This window comes from Mucor mucedo (genome assembly GCF_025094135.1).
Source record: "Mucor mucedo strain NRRL 3635 chromosome Unknown EV154scaffold_8, whole genome shotgun sequence".
Taxonomy (NCBI): domain Eukaryota; kingdom Fungi; phylum Mucoromycota; class Mucoromycetes; order Mucorales; family Mucoraceae; genus Mucor; species Mucor mucedo.
In genome coordinates this window covers 1-18178 of record NW_026252292.1, presented here as the reverse complement: position 1 = coordinate 18178, position 18178 = coordinate 1, and the positions used below count along the sequence as shown (strand labels likewise).

The window sequence follows — 18178 nt, the reverse complement described above, 5'->3', positions numbered from 1 at the left end:
TGGGGGTTAGGGATGGTGAGAGAAAATTCAGTCGCCGAAAGCACAACAGTGTTACAGTACCTGATGGTTAATAGTAGCATTTAGGTTCGATTTAACATTAGGCTCTGTCCATTCGTTATTTTACCTCTGACTACAATAATAATAACTGAGGAGTAAAACACACTTTTTTTAATGGAGGGATTTTTTATATAGTTTCTAGCTTGACTTTTGATCTTGCTTGTGACTATGAAATGAGGGTTTCATTTATATATTTGGGAATAGAGTAACACATAATTTTTTTTTTTTTTTTTTTAAGCTTTTTCCGAATAAATGAAAGCATGAGCATGTACCCGAATGCAGACTTTAGCGAACCTTACTCTTCGGTGTCCTTTCAGTATAAACAACTCACTTCACCATACCCTTACAGTCATAACGAAACCGTCGAACTCAACAAGACCAGTTTTTTACCCAAAAAAAGTCAAATAACGAGATGGTTTCGACATCATCAAAAGCAAATTCTCTTTTTAGTTTGCTTACTTTTATTAGCACTCTTTTGTCTACGTAACATGATTGCCGTTTACTGGACTTTTCTCAAGATCAAGATGGATAGCACCATGTTCGATCGTGGTTATGTCGCTTGTGGTCTGTTACGAAAGGAACCCATGTTATTTGTACAAGATACCCGCCACGTTCAAGTCGTTTGGGAAATGAATTGTGGCATGTCAAATAAGGCCATGTCACTCACTTACTGGCAACCAGGGGACGAAAAGATCACATTGGAGGCCATCGAGCCCAAAGTCCTGGATCCTCACCACACTGTCTATAAAGCCACGTTGGGTCCCATCGAAAGGGGAGGCACCGTGAATTACAGGATTGAAACCACACCCAAGGAAGGCAGCGAAAGTACACAAAAAAAGCGAAAAGTATTAGCGAAACATGCATTTCAATGGTATACCACCCTGGATACAGAACCTATTCGTATGGCAGCGATAGCAGATAATCAATTTGGTATGTTGACCTTTTCATCTTTACTGCGTCAGATCAGAAAACGATCACCCAAACCACAGTTTTTAATTCATGCGGGGGATGCCATCCAAAACTATCCTTCACTCAGACAATGGCAGACGGATTTCGCTGGTCCCTTAGCAGCGCATGGATTAGGTCAAACCACACCCTTGATCTACGCCCATGGTAACCATGATTATGACATGCGAGGTGAATATACTTATACACGTAGTCACGGGATCAACGGTCACCCTTGGTTTGCATTCTCCATGGCGAACGGAGCTCTTCGTTTTATCGTTCTGGACAGCAACATCGATTGGGAGCTACAGGATACCTGGCTCAAGCATGAAATCCAATCCGACGAATTCAAACAAGCTCAATTCCGTGTGGTCGTAGTCCATGTGCCTCCCTTTTTGGAATATTGGGATCCAGAAGCTTGGTTTCAACAGGGACAGAGTAAATGGGGAGCCTTTATCAAGGATCGTTACGTCCCCATCTTTGAAGAAGGTAAAGTTGATATCGTTATCTCGGGTCATCAACATAATTATGAACGTGGGGAACGCAATGGAGTTCATTATGCTATTATTGGAGGCGGTGGAGGGGATTTGGATTTTGATCAGGTGACCGATTGGGCCATGTATGAATCGAAATCATTAGACTTTCATTACGTCTTGTTGGAGTTTAAACCTCCTCTCTTAAATAATCGATGGTCTCTTCATTGGGATACCTATAGTGTCAGTGGTAAAAAAGTTGATTCAATGTCAATAGAGTCTCGCACATAGAATTTTTTTTTTTTTTTTCCCCCGTGATCATGGAAGATAATTTTTGCTTACTTTGTTATGTGTACGGTAGAGTAAATGAGGCAACCTCTTGTGATTGATACAGAAATGACTAGATTTATCAATAAACATACATAAGCTGTTATAAATGAAGATAATTTTTTGGCTCACCAGTCAAGCATGACAATTTATCTTTTTTTTTTTTTTTTTTTTTTCTATGAAGCAAGAAGTAACACAAAAGTAACCAGCGCTTGTGTTCGTTTCGACAACTTTAAAAAAGAGATGTTACTAATATCTAATGTGGTTGTTATCACACGGTTTGGAAACTATTTTAGAGAGAGACAGTTGCGCAGATAACTACGCATAAATAAGCCATTTTAAAGCCATTTTTTTTTTACGCAATCAATCACCATTGTAAGAATTAAACTGAAAAGTATATTCTATCTTGGGAGATTCGCTTTCCAATCAAATTTATACGGAACGTAGAACAAAACAAACTTTTTTTTTTCCCCTCCCATCAATTATACCAAACTTTATCATCACAGACTTACCAAAAGTAAGACAAAACTGTTGCGATATAATGTTATTTATTTATTATCTCGCAGGTCCAAGACAGTAAAGTCATAATCTGCTATTCCAACATGACCGTCCCCTTCAGCAGCCTATATCACAAGTAAAAAAAAAAAAAAAAAAAGCATTAAGTAACAGTAGCCTTCAAGGAAAGACAATACTTAAACTTACAGTGTAAATAGGCAAGTCAGGATGAGGATGAAAAGCCGGTGTCGCTTTACAATTACTAATAATATCTAGTCCTGGTGGATCTGTCAATCTAAAAATACCAAAACTATAGAAATAAAAAGAGATTAGTTTAAAAAGTCATCAAAAATAGCCTCGTTTTCTTACTTGGGTGTCTGAGAAGGAGCACAAACAATAGCAATTGCTTCAGGTAGCATAAGTTGATAAGAACAATGTGTGTGTAAATCCACTGAGCTTAAGAAACAGGATTGCGTTGGATGTGTCTGAATAGATAGATTAAACATTCGCATAAATATAGACACACACACAAAAAAAGGGGGGAAACTTACATGGATCCAACCAAAAGTCAATAAGTCGTGCTTGTCTTGAATATCAAATAAATCCTCTTCGTTCTCTGTGGTACATGTATCTGGAGTCCCTGTCTGTTTGGGTATAATTAATGTTGTGATCTTTAATATATTATTTTTCTTGTTAAAAAATTCAAGTTAGTATACACCAATGTCATAAATAAGTAATATGATCCATACCAGTGTTCCAGCCAAAATACCACATGTCTCAATCTTATTACGAGTGTTACGATCGGCAATCCCGACAAACCTTGCATGTAATCGCTTCGGTAATAAAAGCTTTCGAAGTGGCTCACCTCTTTCGGTCGAAGCTTTTTTTTTTTTTTTTAAAAAAAATAAAATAAAAAGGTGTTAACTATCTATCACACTAGAATTCTCATCAACTTTACCATCTGTTGTGGGTCCTGATCGATGTATCTCTTTATCCTCATGCAATTTGATTTTAGGCGGTAACTCTGGTGAATTGATATCTCGGTTAATTGGTATTTTTGGCGGTAATGTAGGTTGCTGACGAATTTTAGGTGGAAGTTGTGGTGGAGATTGTACTGAAGTAGGGAGCTGAGCTTGGTAAACATATCTAATATAGAATTAGTATAATATATAAATTTATAATATGACAACTAAACCACTGTACCCATCACTCTGATTATGTAATGACAAGCTAGGATACTCGGCCTTTTGATAGCCAGTGCCAGTGGTTGGAGACCTTTTTATACAATTAATATCAAGAAAAGTCGAATGGTAATTTTTTTTTTTTTAAGGTTTACTTTGTCACTTCGCTATATTCAGTTCTCACCCCAGCAACACCCTTTAAAGCGTCTTGTAAGTTCCAATCTTTAGAAACGGTTTCGACGGGGCGCTGTTGCAATCGCCATTGTGTTGTCTGATTGGAGATGGACGAAGCTTTTTTAGCCTCTTCTGCTTGCTCTATTTTTTTTACATGCGAAGCGTATGCTTCCTCTAATACTGGCTTCATCTGCTCTAGAGCCTCCAAGGCCTCCAAGCAATTCTAATATTGTGTTCATGTTAAATTTATGCCAAGACTTTTTTTTTTTTTGGAGGTGGGTAATTTACTCTATTCAATTGCTTCAGGCTTTTCTTATTCTCTGCATTCTTATAAGCTGGATGTTTGGGTAATTCACTTATACCTAAGCTTTTATTTAAAACAATAGATTAGACAAGTCTGATTTTTTTTTAAAACATAAAAAGCTTACTTGGTGAATTTCATGTACAGCACATAAGCATGCTCCCAGTCATGTTCCAGCTTATAAATGTGTGCTTGTTTAAATAATAAATCGGCTGAACGAAAATAAAGTCGAATAGAAATATTAGGATCCACAGGTATAATGCTCAATTTCTCAAGTTCGGCAGGTGACCTTGGTTGCTTTGCCATGTTGTTTAAAAAAAAGTATGAAGGATTAAACAAAAAGGTTAAATTCCCCTCGCGTGTGTAGGACGGATGACACATCCCAAGCCGAAACATAGCGGTGTTTCATTTGTTACTGTCGGGTCACAACACAAGCAAGTAGAGGCACTTAAGTACATACGTATCATGTTCTTAACAAGCTATGGTCTCAGTTACAGGTTATTCCTGTGAAAACTATCCTTTCTTATTTAATTTTTCTACAAATTTTAATCAACATGGACAAAAGATATTATACGAAATTAAATACATAAAAAGAACCTGTACTTCCAGTGAGGGAAGTACCAAAAATCTGCAAAAGACGATTTTGCAAGCAAGGAGGTTAAGAACTACTTACTAAAGGTTAAATGTCAATTTATATATGTTATAGCAAGTTACCTAGTAGATTTTTCCTTAACTTTTCAACTTTAAACTGATCAAGTTTATTCATATCAACCCCTTCTTCGACCTTATACTTGTCCTCAATGCCAGCATTTCTATTGTGTTTAGAAGATATAAAGAAGATGCCGTTCAATGTCTTGCAATCAATAAAAATATTATTTACTGACTACACCTGAAGAATTAACATAAGAACGATTTTACAGTTCATCAATATCGCAGTGTAATTTTCTGCCCTCCTTTTTGATCCATCAGCTTTGCAAATTTCCCTGAATAATAAAGCAGTTCTTTACTAACTTCCTGACCATGAACATTTAGCATTTTAAATTTTGCAGTTAAAATACATGGAACGTAGAAATAATATATCTCTATTACTTTTTACCTTTAAATCTTCAACTACGGGTTCATCCGTTATTTGAATTCCTTCCAAATATGAGTATGTCCAAAGAAAAAGATACACGTCGATAGGATATACAAATGAATAATTAGGTTGACTAACTTACGGGCTTTGCTCTTTTATTTTAAGCACCATTTACAGTGTAATCACAACCATTTACGTTCAAATCTGGGCGTATAACCGCACGTGAGCGAGTATCCGTTCATTTTGGGCTAAATAAATAATGTAACACAAACGTAGCACAAAACTCTTAACGTCTTTATCCGTTCCATTTTCCTGCAGCAGACGAGCCATCCGTCTATGGGCGAATACTTATTTCAGAAAAAAAAAAAAAAAAAAAACGGAGCACCCTAAAACCAAAAAAAATCGCCTGATCCATCTTAAGTATCTTAACTGGATAAGCATTCGTCTATGAGTATTAAATCACTTATTTGCGTAAAAACAAATAACCAAACGGAGCATCCAACACTAAAGTTTGTCCATCCCATTAATCAAGGTGGTTATGTATCCGTCTATGGATGGTTAGCTAGCAAAGATTGGGAATTTTTCAAGCTGTTCTTTTTATGTCTTCATCAAAGCTAGTTGATGGTGAATTGACAATAACAAAAAACAAGAGTCTTGGTATGTTACGTTCTTTCTATTCGCTAAATGTGTCACCATTTTCAACAATCCTACAGTTGTGAAAATGTCTGCAATGTTAATAACAACTCTTTTTTTTTCATTGTTTTCGTAGCGGGTATAGCAGTTGGAATGCAAGAGCAATACGAGGCAGCGCAATGTCTCTTCATGACTTGAAGTACTGCTTAAAAATTGGAAGTTTCATCAAAAGCATAATCCAAGAAGAATAGCAGTTTACTCGCATACCAGTTAGTCACCTGTGTTTTTGATTTATCTCATTAGCGTAATGTTAGATCGTCTTTGATATAAAAAAATACGCATTTAAGCAGAGTTTTTTTTTTTCTTTCCTCTTTTCTCTTTCTATTCACTTCTTAAAAAAATAGTAACTTGTATTCGTTCTTGTTTCGGGTGAACATGCAACTGGTATACCTTATTTCTGAAGTTTCTTCCTTTAATTAACACTCCTTTCTATCAACACAGACTGGTGTATCAAAGCTCTGCTTGCAGTTTATTTTGCTGTGTTGTTGGAATAATTAAGAAATTTCCGTTTATTTCTGTTCTTTTTTCTGAATGTCCTTTCAGACTTCGGACTTCTACGATTATCATTGTAGCAGTAGCTCTGTCTGTAAAAGAAACTAAGGAATTTTATTTATGAGTTTTCACTCCACAACTAATCACAATGCCCCTTTTTTTGTTAAAAAAAATGCGCCGCTTTACATACAGAGTAATTGCATGCATGTTTGCTGTGCCGTACATCTTTTACTTTCTGGATCATTCACGTTTTAGTCTTTATACGTATCAGAATTCATCTTCAAGTATTAAAATATAAAGAAATCTTACTTTCATTCTTTTTAATAAAATAAATAATCAACTTTAAAAACTGCAAACGAGTTTTTTTTTAACGAATGAACGTATTTAATGATTAATGTATAAATGAAAGTTTTTTATTTAGTTGAATAAGCCGAAAGGGAGAGCTAATTTGAAAATATACACCACCGTAATTTATGCAGTTAATCCGTGTGTTTTTTTTTATTAAATGGGTAAACATCTACTAAAAATCCGTCCAAATGGACGGATCAGGCGGGAAAATATAGCCTTGGTGAATTACGGAACTTAATATATGTACGATCCATTCACAATAGGGAAAATAAGAAGGGTATTGATTAAGAACATTATTTGTAGATATAGAATAGCGTTAAATGTCAGAGATAGTGAAATTGATTGATATCTTTTATCTTGTTCCACCATATCCATATCTAAATTATGGATATTTATAATTTCCTAATTCACTACAGATATTTTCGTTAATTTCGTTACTTTGATGGGTCAATTTTTTTTTCTTGAGTAAATAAAATAAGGAAAAGAAAAAGATAAAAGCAATAACGTTATCATACACTTATAATAGCTGTGATAATTGAGAATAGAAAGGGGAAATGAAAATAAAACAAGTAAAGAAATGAGACTCTATAATCCTTTATTATATGTTGGGGAGTTCTTCATGATAAAAATAGAGGTCCTTTTTATATTCAATTATTACTTCAAGATTTTATCTACGCAGATCAAATTGACTGTTTACCCGCAAACTGGGAAATGGTAGAATTAGATTTAGAAATCAGCTGCGTATGAAATATAGCTTGTTGCTAAATATACAAGGAGCTAGGTGACCCATATCCTTCACTTCTAATGCATTATTGTTTATCCATTCAATGACAGGCTCCTTGATTGGATTACTCAAATAAATTTATGAGAAACTAGAAGCTTCAGCAGCTACTCGACCAATCCAGGAACGATTATGAAATCTGATTTCAGTTTGACATATGAGGGAGCTGGTACTGTGTTGAACTAATAGGAATTTATTCGCAATATGATACTAATTACACTAACTATTCAAAAGTACTACCGAGTCTATTCGTAAAGTAGCTGTCAATAGGTGTATGACCCAGCTTGATTCTAATAGTATTGATTGATTGATATAACCAGGGACTGTAGTGACCTTTATGCACTTTTCCGTAGCGATTTCTTGAGCCAACCTAAAAATTCATAAATTGTAATTTAGTATAATACGTATTAGGTCAATTGAGCTTATATATAAGTATACTCTGAAATTCTCTTACATCGGTGTTGTGATAAAGAAGATAGTCAGCAAGAACCATATCAGCTGAACGAGGACCTGCATTGTATGATGCAAATTTTCTTATGATGTTCATATGTACAGAGCCTTCTACAGAACTAGTACCTCTGCTACACCTATACTTCATCAATCCATTCTTGTCGAACCCCTTTTCTGTATATAATACGGGACCATTTAATACGTCTGAAACGTGACCAAGTCATATCTCCTCCAAAACATGCTTAGAAGCGCTCCATGCGTCTTCATTGAACAAAGGCTTCCCGCTCAATACGCACTTTGCAGGACCGTAATGCATGAAAAGCATTGAGACAGATTTTTACAACTCTTCGGGTGGTGGTATATATCTTCGTACACGCTCCAAAACAAAGTCCGGGGTTTTCACCATATAGCTCTCCCAATCAGTTCCTATTGATTCAAGATATTGGCTCACTAATCTTTTATCACCAAGATCAACAACAAACATAGCATCTCTAAAGCAACGAGAAAACTCTTTGGCCATGCCATGTTTTAAGGAAACACGTATCATTTGCATTACATGAAAAACATCTTTCAGGATTCTTGATGGTACATGTACATTCCCTGAGTCAAGAGACGTATTCGGATGGATGGTGTCTGACTCTGATGGAATAGGAGATACTTTTGACAAATCTTGCTGCATTTTAAGGTCGTATTGTTTTTTTGAGGCCGTTCTCAAACAGTGGTTGCTGATTCTTAATACAAAAGGAGGATCACCCAAATCACTTAAAGTTCTTGCTTCATGATTGCCGTTTTCTTGATGACTTTCAAGAAGCATGGAAAGCACTTGAACATCATCGACCTTTACAAGCCTGGTATCTTTCAGATGAGCTTCAATGGATCCTTCATTATCCTCAATGAATCCATAGGCAGAAGGCATCACTCTTGCGGATGTTTGGTTATAAACTGCAACAAAAGTACCTTTTTGTGACTTTTTCGTAACCTTTTCGTTTACAGCTGGTTCTTCGTTAGCCTTTTCAAAAATCTTTAAAGCGACCCAAGCATCTAATGCTGCATAGCTTATTTGCTCACTTGTCAAATCATCTCTTTCCTAGTCACCACAACGAATGATAGATATCTTAGATAGTTGCAAAGATAAAATGCTTCCACAAAGAACATCAAGTCGGGGACGAGAGTTATTAACTAAGTCGCGGTTGTAGCAAAATGGCCCAAGATCTACGTGGTTTGATACCACAACACCAAATACACGCTTCACTCTTGTACAGTCTGCCTTAACATTTCTCCCTAATTTCACAATCTTGGAACAGCTAAGAACCTTAGATAGCTCACGAGGAACCGTATTCGTATCAAAGTCATGTACACGGAACAAAACAATTTCATTTTGGTAGCACATCTGCATTAAGGATACTCCACTTGTGGACATCATCCATTCACAATCAAAACCAACAAAAATTTCATTACTATACTCATCAGTATTTCCAAATATTTCGATATAAGCCTCATTGATCTCTACTTCAGATCTTAAAACTCTGATCTTTGAAGTTTCTGGCAGGGTAATAATAGGAAGTGAAAGAAATGGGTTTTGTTGTTGTTGCTGTTGTACATTTGTACATTTGGGAATAGGTACAACGTCTTTGGTTAAGGATGGCATCACCTGTTTTAAGAATCCTTGGTCTCCAATGACATCATCTGTATAAAAAAGCTCAGGCTCTTTCATATTAAGCTTTTTGTAAGTATCCATCATCTGGAGAAATTGAGGTGCTAGTTAGATGATCCATTTTTTTTTGCTTTGTGCCAAGACTTGTAAACGGATCTCTTCATGTTCATTTAAAACAGTGTAGAGGCAAGAAAACGTTGAAACCCCATTGATTTTCGCCAAGTGATCAATGATCTTGAAAGAATGATCCCCTTTTAAAACAGTGTCGTCTACAAACGACATAAGTTGATCCATGAAAGGACGAACCTTCGCTATCAAGGAGCTGTATACATAGCTAATGTAATTAGCAGAAGGAACATAGCCATTATATTGCATCTTGTCTTTGAATTGAGAAAACTCAGGATATTGTCTTGACTGGAGCATAGATAATACGGAAGGACTTTGGGCATAATGATCAAGGGTTGTGTAGTATTGAAGCTGCAATTCGTCATATTTCTCAGTGTGCATCACGCGAAGGACTTTAGACATACGATGAGGTCCGATCCCATGTTGAAAGAGTGGTCTCATCAGTTTGCAAAGCATTTTAGAAAGGCCAGATCGATGACTAAGGACAGCTGGAAATTCAGCTTGTAAATGAAGTGGAAGTTGTCGGATCAAAGCTGGGTTACACCCATCAAATGTGTGCTTAACATCCTTGTTACGACACTTGTATCTTGTAGTCATCAGGTAAAAACAGTTAAAAATTATTAAACACATTAGAAATGACATAAAAAGAAACTTCTCATTTAGGATCGCACTCATTTAAATCGATAATCCTCCTGGCTCTAGGCTTCTTATTGAATCCCTTTACACCTATTTTTGCTTCACAAGTCGGACACGTTAAATCTCTTACTAAATGATGAGGGAACCATAAAAACACTCTAGGTGTATAGAGGTATCCCGGGTCTTTGTTATTGCTATCAAGCATAAAGTATGGATTCTTTCGGTGAACCCAAAAAGTGCCATTCTGATACTCTTCTGGTCTTTTCCCCTTCAATCTCTCCTGTAACTCAGCAAGATACTTATTGACGTACCTTTCTTCAAGGATAGAAGCTGCATCATTGTCAACAGTGATGAATTCGTTTTCGTCTAGTTCTTCTGTATCGTCTTCATCGTCTGCTCCCCACTCATTATCATTTCCCTTATCTTCATCCAACGAATCCGCAGTTTGGTTATCGATGTTGGGAAATTCATCAATATTAACTTCGTCTTCGTTCTCATCGTTAACGCTACTTTCAAAAGTTGAAATTTCAGTGGCAACCACCTCTTCTTGGTCGACTAAAGAGGAATGATTTTCTTCAAGCTCAACTACTACAGAATTACTTAAACTCTCTTCAGGTACAGATTCATCGACTGTTGTGTCAACATTATTGTCGACGATCTCTTCAACACTCGTTTGTTGGTGTTCCTGCTCATTGTGAATAGTGTTCGAAGACTAAAAAAAAAAAAAAAAAAAAAATATGAATGACTCAACAGTAAAGCTTATATAAAAATCAAGAACGTCGTCTTACTGCTTTCGCCTGCATTGTGAAATTCAACATTGACGAATGGTTCTTGATTTGCTTTCTCGGTCTTCCGTACACAACTTCAGGCTTTTTTTCAGTCTTTCCACCTGATGGACGACCACGTTTCTGTTTAATTCTCGGGAAACTTCCTTCCCCTCCTATTTTTTCGACATCAGAGCTGGGGTTGAGATTATTCATAATGTTCTTTTCAATTGTGTCAGGAACAATTTGAAACTTCAAAAAAGAGATAAAAAGAAAGAAAATCAGTTTATTTAATCTCATTTAACTCAAATCAAGTGATTTGATTCGCCCAATACAACTCCGTTAACTCAAATCAAGTGATTTGATTGGATAAAAGGAGCCCCAGCCGTAAGCGTACGGTCCAAACTAAGGTCTTTTTTTTGTTGTTGTTGTTAAAGGCTACATTTTTCCTAATAGAATAATTAAAAAGTCCATTTTTTTTCTACAACAACGAAAAAAGACCTTAGTTTGAACGTTTAAAAATTTATTTGTGTGCTTGAGAAGTACTTAAACAAAATGTTACCTAATTTTCCGCCATAGTGTAAGAGCTCGCATCAAACATGTTTTACACTCTCATGTGTTTTAAGTAAACATATCGCAGTAAGCATGTGTGGACCATGCGTGCAATGTAAGCTGTGGTATTATTTAGAAGTTGTTTTTTATCATTTTTTAATGCAGATGTTGCGTGTACGTAAGGTGACACAAAATAGCTATTTTGAATTTCTTCGCTAAAGTAACTCACAAAATAATGCTTGTATACACTACGGGATATTTGTGTATACAACACTTGTCCTTGTCGGCCTTTTGTTTTTTTTTTTTAAAAAAAAATCGAAACAAAAAAAAAAAAGAAAAATGTGAACGCATTGCAAAATTGATCCTTTTACTTCGCACTTGCTTTTTTTATCAATCGCATATTTAAACATGCCAACTGTGTTACAGTGGTTCAATATTTGAAGTGAAAAAAAAAAAAGCAGGTTGTATAACTAATTTATTTTTATTGATAATTTTAGTCCCTTTAATGACACATGGCAGTTACAAAAATTAATACCTTTTGCCAAAGTGTAAAAATGCTGGTAATGTGGATTGTGCCGGATTTATTCTCAGGGACTTTATCTTCATTATTGTTAGTCATCAAAAGGACGTATATGCCTAAAAAAGTATTAATAATAGTAAAATTCATACAACAAGATACTATATGTATTGAGTATGCTAAAAAAAAAAAGGCTACATTGTGCAGAAAGTTAGTGATAAACGTAAATAACAAACATATAGGGAAGTAAGTAGTAGACAAAACAGATTTTGTTTGCCTGAGGCTATTCAAATTTTAAAAGTCATGCCAAACCACCCGACTGGGCAAACTGCATTCCCTCGCTCGATACGCGACTCTCAAAAGAGTAAAAAAATCTGGGGACCGGGAAAAGGCTGGATTGCAATGAAAAGAAGGGCAGTAAGGAATAAAAAAAAATCTGAGGGGGGTGGGGGGCAGAAAAAGGCTGGGTTGCAATTACAAGAAGGGCAGTAAAGAGTAAAAGATCTGAATACAATCTTCAAGCGTGAAAAGGCTGGGTTGCGTAACTCATTTCCCCTAAATAAGCAAGGTTTTACTCGTTGAACAAATCTCTTGAGTTTGTTATCAATTTTATAACCACTTACTTTTTTTTATATGCGTATACTAATGCGTTATTAGTATATAATGTTTTTTATTAGATCACCAATAGCTTTTTTAGCATGTGCTCAGACACTCTTTTTATGTCTAGCTGTATGAAGGTAAAGTGACCATTTCTCCCTTTAAAATAAGTTCATCATTTACATCAGACCGTCCATCACAGACCCGAAATACTAAAAAGAAAAAATCAGGCACAATGATAGACGCAGGTACAGTGTCGTGATTGAGGCTATATACTTAATATATGACTCGATCTACACTTCTTAAATCCTCAATTTGATAATCCTAAATATATCTCTTATCGATACTTTACATTAAAAACTGATCATTTACTTTATGTACAGTCTTGATCTCATATCATCCTTCATACAAGTATAAGGCATACTCATTTAAAAAATAACATTAATATGAAAATATGTGAAGGTTACATTAGCCACAATGAGGTGCCACAGCTACCTTTATTAAGAACTACAATTTCCCCTGAACAGTGTGCTACAAGATATACACAGTTTAAGGATGAATGTTATTGTTATTGACATCTCATTATGGTCTTTCTTTACGGGATCATTACATCCATTTCCACATACAGCCACTTTTAAATTTCTGGGTCATTTAGGATCGGGTACCTTTTGGCTATCCCAAAGAGTTGGATTTTTTCAAGAGGCCCTGTTACACGCACGGTAAATATACCAAATATAAAATTCTTATATGCTACCTGTCGGATTATGTCAGTCAGTCATAGTTGAGATAAGTCTTTTAAACCTATTTTGTCAGACTCATGAAACCCCTCCCCCAAAGTTTTGTTCTTTTAGGTTTTGTGATACCTTTAAATTCCTGCTCAATACCCTGTTACATAGTCAGACGCGAGTTTTTTTTTTTGTTTCCATTACTGCTCAAAAGAATATTTTCTGTACTAAGCTCGTAAACATTCATTCTCGATAGGTTGTGTATGAGAACCCCCCCCTTCCATTTTCGGCGGTTCTTACTTTAATATAATAAGGGCAATTGTATTTGAAATTGTCCTTTTGACGTTGACAATTAGTGTCCCAAACTTGTTTTCGAGGGGAAAGTTTTTAGTAAAATTGGTATTGATTTCTTTGGTGGTATTGGGTGTTCATGTCGGCAAAAGAGTAGACACTTTCAAAAGTTTCAATATTTATTTTGCTTTCTAGAGAAAAGAGTTTGTTTTATTTTTACAGAGTGTAAGGCAATTAAGGGACAGCCACTACAGCATGTGATCTCTTAGGAACAGCCAATAGGTTTCCGATCCTAGGCTGTGACTACGCTCACTTTGGCTGTATCTAAGGTGTAAATTCCAGCACAACATCTCCCCGGAGGGAGGGCGTAAAATAAGCCCACTGTTTACTTTGCGAAATATCTTTTTTTTTACTCTTGCTAGAGGATAACCAACATCAATTAAATATGACGTTTTAAGCAATTTTTTTCCAGCCGTTTTTAGAAGAGACTCAGTGTGTTCAACATAGAAAGTCTACGAAAAGCTGCAAAACCTTGACCTTAACATTGGTTGGTCATTGACGGAGGGAAATTCTATAAAAAGAAAAGAAACCTACAGAATACGAAAGCATTCATCATATCGTAAAGTCTTATGTAGGCGCTATTAAATGCCTCTAACTTTTTTTACCAATATGCTTGCTGACCTCCTGTCAAAATTGCTTGTATTAAGAACAGTAACTGTCATAACATTAAGCTATTAGAGCTTTTGTGCTTTCAATTCAAAGATTCCCTCCCTTGCCTCAAGCACAGTTTAAGTTAACCAAACAGAGAAAAGAAAACAAACAAATTCTTCGTTCTTTATGTACCGATTTACATCTGTTGCCATTTTTTTACAGCACACCCTGTGAGGAAATTTTTAACATAATTCACACTCTCGAGATTACACCATTTTGGCCAATATCCTTTTTATATTCTCCCGCATCAATCCCTCAAACTGTATACAGTAGTATCCATATATATTATTTTTATTGGTACCTCCATTACTTTTCAGCACCTTATTTTCTTATTTCTTGTCATCCTCATATCATCAAGCCGAAACATACCTCTATTTCCTTGTATATTACACCCTTATCCACTAAATATTCTTTCTTTAGGCGTCGTATTCATTTGCCCTCTCGTGTTATGCTTCTCGTGTTAATTTGATATCGTATCCACCTTCTGCTTTTCTTTTCGTGGATTTGCTGTTTTTTTGATCTCACCAATACTTTCTAATCTTGTCTCTCTGGCTCTCCTTTGTCCGATTACACCTATTGTACTTCTTGTTGCAAATAATTACCTCGTAAAGTGAAGTTCAGCATTCAATTCTTTCATAATCCTCAATAACATTTTATCATTATCTTTATCGTCTATAGACAGCCTACAGCAATTGCCTATAATTCCAAACTGTCGTTTGGCGATCCTTTCCCAAAGATGATGGTATGTATCATGAGAATTTGTCGGCCGTCTGTTGCAGTTATAAGTTTCCTGATCTCGATTTCCAGTTGCTGGTTTATTATCACGTTGTTAATCCACTAGTCTAAATCAGCAGGCCGAACATTTATTAAAATGAAGGTCAAATACCTGATAAACGGTATAACATGTTTCAAACTGGAAAGCTAAAAGCAAAATTAAAACAAAAATAAAAGCGAGCCCTCATGCCTGCATAATTACCTGTTTAACCTGATTTTAAAGGTGGCATAAAAATGGAAAGCTTCCTACACTTTTTCTTGCGAGATTGTGGGGAGAGAAAAAAAAAAGAGGTGCGGTTTTTTTTTTTTTTTTCAGCTGTTGAAAAATCTTTGTTATACCCAGAAATGTCTAAAGCAGAACGACTTTGCCGCGTTAAGACACCTGGCTGTCTATTATAGAAACGAAAACTGCTAACGTACACTAATGCTGTTCGTAAACAGATCTGGTACGCCCTCTTGGGGTGATGGTCATTCGTTAACCGTTTTTTGCGCAGTGTACAAAAATAGAAGGAAACGCAACGTTCAATTTCTAGCCTTTATATGCTGTGTCCGATAAATACGCATGTCCGACTTGATGACGTGAAATGGCTCCAGCTACACCTCACGTCGTACATTCCACCTTTTCAGTTTTTCGAGAAATTTTTAGATGCTTATTTTTATTCTTTCACCAAGAAGACATTCAACAAGCGTAAGTCTAACAAAAGACAAAACCAACAAGGGAAATAAAACGCTCCAATACCTTTTCCGTTTCCACAGATAACGACTTTCACTATTATGTATTGAATCGACACAAATTTTCCCTCTCTTTTGTATTGAACCACCCCACTACGCATGATGGGCAGTGCTTAAAAGACAGAGACAGCACACATCAACAATGGAGGAGCAGCTACAGAATAATAACATAAGCAAAGCAAAGAAGGATTTGAAGGAGTTCAAATTAAATCTAGATGAAGTTCCTGCAAAACTTTGGTCGTAGCACCTCTATGACACATTTATACTTGAATTATGTGTGATCAACAGGCATATACACACTAGTAGGTTGTCAATATATAAATCATTTGAGGTGAGTTATTTTTTGTGTTAAATGTGATTGTGATACTTATTCTTTTATGACGCCGTCTTAATCAAAGATTCGTCTCACTCCTGGATGTAAACCCCATAACATGAGAGCTACCCATACATCAGTTTATTACTAAAGCATACGTATGGCTGAAGCAGAATATTGGACTTTTGTATATATATACTCGTGGAAAATGGCATGAATTTATTTTAACATGTTATCTAGAAGTTTATTTATCTCTTCAAAGATCACTTGGTGATTATGACCGATGGATTCGGTATTAATTTAACGTAATGTAAGAATAATAAAAACGGATCGCTTTCAATTTAGTGGATGGGGGAAAAGACAAATATACACGAGTATTTGGTGGTGAAGTAGTATATGAGAATGGTAAATTAACATAAAATAACTACAAGGATGTTAATAGTCAGACTATCCGATGTAAACCAATTTGTGTATCACACAAAAAAGAAAAATCATTCGTGACAATGTTAGGAATTCATTTCATTTGACACATGTATTCATCACCGAATACAGAGTTTATGTGTATAAATACTGGGGGGAAAGAGAGTATCGTTGCCTTTACATCGTCTATCATGTCCTTTGTAAATCAAGCTTTTTTTTTTCTTCTTTTTTCTTTACGGTACTATCAGTCTGATTATCAAGAGAGAAAAACAGGGTCTTTAAAGTCCTCTTGTTTTTTGCGTCCTTGATCATTGTAGCAGCTACATAAAATACAGCCGAATTGGGTTTCCTTTTTTTTTAAACTTCAACAGCAAACAATCGAACCTTGTTTATATTTGAAATTTATGTTTCTCTATAATTCATGGCTGCCACTAGGCTTAACCTTGATCGATTGCTTTCCAGTGCGGTTACCATGAGAACTTGATGGTTGATTGCTTCATAAAAGAAAAAACCGGGTGCATTCTTTTTTTAAAACCCGTGAGTAGTCTTGAGAATTCAGCTACTGAGAGAAAAAAAAAAAGAGGAACGCTCTATTCTTGGGTTTTGGGATACTTGCAATGCCCTGTAACATAGTCAGACGCGAGCTTTTTTTTGTTTCCATTACTGCTAAATATAATATTTTCTGTACTGAACTCGTAAAGGTTCATTCTTGATAGATTGAGTATGAGAAATGCCCCTCCCCCCCCCTCATTTTTGGAGGTTCTTACTTTAATATAATAAGGGCAATTATATTTGCAATTGTTCTTTTGACGTTGACAATTAGTGTCCCAACTTGTTTTTCGAGGGGAAAGTTTTTAATAAAACTGGTAGTGATTTTTTTGGTGACCTTGGGTGTTCATGTTGGCAAAGGAGTAGACACTTTCAAAAGTTTTAATATTTATTTTGATTTCTAGAGAAAAGAGTTTGGACAGCCACTACAGCATGTGATCTTTTAGGACAGCCAAAAGGTTTCCGATCCTAGGCTGTGACTACGTTCACTTTGGCTGTATCTAAGGTGTAACGTTCGGCACAACATCTCTCCGGAGGGAAAGCGTAAAATAAACCCACTGTTTACTTTGCGAAATATCCTTTTTTTTTTTTTTTTTTTTTTTTTTTACTCTTACTACAATAAGGATAACAACGGCCATTCCCAAGCAAACTTTATTTTCACTCAATTTGTGAAAAAGAATAGCACCCCCAGTGTAAGTACTAACTTAGAATTATACTATACTCAGGATAGCTATGTGGCATGTGGCCTATGTACAACCAGTAAATTAGACATGCTAGTTTAGAAAGTGGAAGTCATGTTACACTTGTTTTTACTTTTTTGTAATATATTCCCCCCCCCCATAAATTTTGGCTGGTAAAACAAGTTTTTGTTTTTGTTCCTAAACATGAAGAATTTGCTTGGGAACGGCCATTATCATCAAAATGACGTTCAGAGCACTATTTCCCAGCCGTTTAGAAGAGACGCGGTGTGCTTATCAGTAAAAAGTCTATAGAAAGCTTTAAAAACCCTGACCTTAGACATTGTT

At 35.8% G+C, this 18178-nt stretch overlaps 6 protein-coding genes across 6 annotated transcripts; 4 read left to right on the top strand and 2 right to left on the bottom strand.

Annotated features, from left to right (window-relative positions):
- Positions 1-216: 216 nt before the first annotated feature.
- On the top strand, positions 217-1958 carry EV154DRAFT_493805 (Metallo-dependent phosphatase-like protein). The gene has a single exon (XM_051599831.1). The coding sequence runs from the start codon at positions 318-320 to the stop codon at positions 1764-1766; it is 1449 nt and encodes a 482-aa protein (XP_051462215.1). The 5' UTR covers positions 217-317; the 3' UTR covers positions 1767-1958.
- On the bottom strand, positions 1937-4848 carry EV154DRAFT_547826 (uncharacterized protein). The gene is made up of 10 exons (XM_051604779.1): positions 4081-4848; positions 3941-4019; positions 3634-3875; positions 3501-3572; positions 3256-3443; positions 3047-3177; positions 2849-2986; positions 2667-2782; positions 2505-2607; positions 1937-2425 (listed from the first exon to the last, which is right to left on the bottom strand). Exons 1-10 carry the CDS (start codon positions 4347-4349, stop codon positions 2351-2353), a joined length of 1413 nt encoding a protein of 470 aa, XP_051462213.1. The 5' UTR covers positions 4350-4848; the 3' UTR covers positions 1937-2350.
- EV154DRAFT_412403 (uncharacterized protein) lies at positions 4654-4818 on the bottom strand (the record flags this gene model as incomplete). The annotated part of the gene is made up of 1 exon (XM_051595509.1): positions 4654-4818. A coding segment is annotated over one exon (165 nt), but the record flags the coding sequence as incomplete, so codon positions are not given.
- Positions 4849-12494: 7646 nt separating the features above from the next.
- EV154DRAFT_547825 (uncharacterized protein) lies at positions 12495-13893 on the top strand. Its single transcript, XM_051604778.1, has 5 exons — positions 12495-12636; positions 12699-12778; positions 13101-13120; positions 13166-13357; positions 13678-13893. Exons 2-5 carry the CDS (start codon positions 12740-12742, stop codon positions 13847-13849), a joined length of 423 nt encoding a protein of 140 aa, XP_051462212.1. The 5' UTR covers positions 12495-12636; positions 12699-12739; the 3' UTR covers positions 13850-13893.
- A 559-nt stretch (positions 13894-14452) lies between these two features.
- EV154DRAFT_493790 (uncharacterized protein) lies at positions 14453-15001 on the top strand. The gene is made up of 2 exons (XM_051599830.1): positions 14453-14535; positions 14636-15001. The coding sequence occupies exons 1-2, from the start codon at positions 14492-14494 to the stop codon at positions 14832-14834; spliced, it is 243 nt and encodes an 80-aa protein (XP_051462211.1). The 5' UTR covers positions 14453-14491; the 3' UTR covers positions 14835-15001.
- A 2319-nt stretch (positions 15002-17320) lies between these two features.
- Positions 17321-17557, top strand: EV154DRAFT_493769 (uncharacterized protein; the record flags this gene model as incomplete). Its single annotated transcript, XM_051599829.1, has 1 exon — positions 17321-17557. A coding segment is annotated over one exon (237 nt), but the record flags the coding sequence as incomplete, so codon positions are not given.
- Positions 17558-18178: the final 621 nt, after the last annotated feature.

Coding starts and splice junctions, on each gene's coding strand:
- EV154DRAFT_547826 (XM_051604779.1), bottom strand. CDS start 4,349: ATGTTTCGGCTTGGGATGTGTCATCCGTCCTACACACGCGAGGGGAAT. Junction 3,573..3,633: donor GAATATAGCGAAGTGACAAA/GTAAACCTTAAA, acceptor TTGTATAAAAAG/GTCTCCAACCACTGGCACTG. Junction 3,178..3,255: donor ATCAGGACCCACAACAGATG/GTAAAGTTGATG, acceptor AAAAAAAAAAAG/CTTCGACCGAAAGAGGTGAG.
- EV154DRAFT_493805 (XM_051599831.1), top strand. CDS start 318: ATGAGCATGTACCCGAATGCAGACTTTAGCGAACCTTACTCTTCGGTG.
- EV154DRAFT_547825 (XM_051604778.1), top strand. CDS start 12,740: ATGTGCTCAGACACTCTTTTTATGTCTAGCTGTATGAAG. Junction 12,779..13,100: donor TTATGTCTAGCTGTATGAAG/GTAAAGTGACCA, acceptor AAATATGTGAAG/GTTACATTAGCCACAATGAG. Junction 13,121..13,165: donor GTTACATTAGCCACAATGAG/GTGCCACAGCTA, acceptor TCCCCTGAACAG/TGTGCTACAAGATATACACA.
- EV154DRAFT_493790 (XM_051599830.1), top strand. CDS start 14,492: ATGTACCGATTTACATCTGTTGCCATTTTTTTACAGCACACCCT. Junction 14,536..14,635: donor ATTTTTTTACAGCACACCCT/GTGAGGAAATTT, acceptor AACTGTATACAG/TAGTATCCATATATATTATT.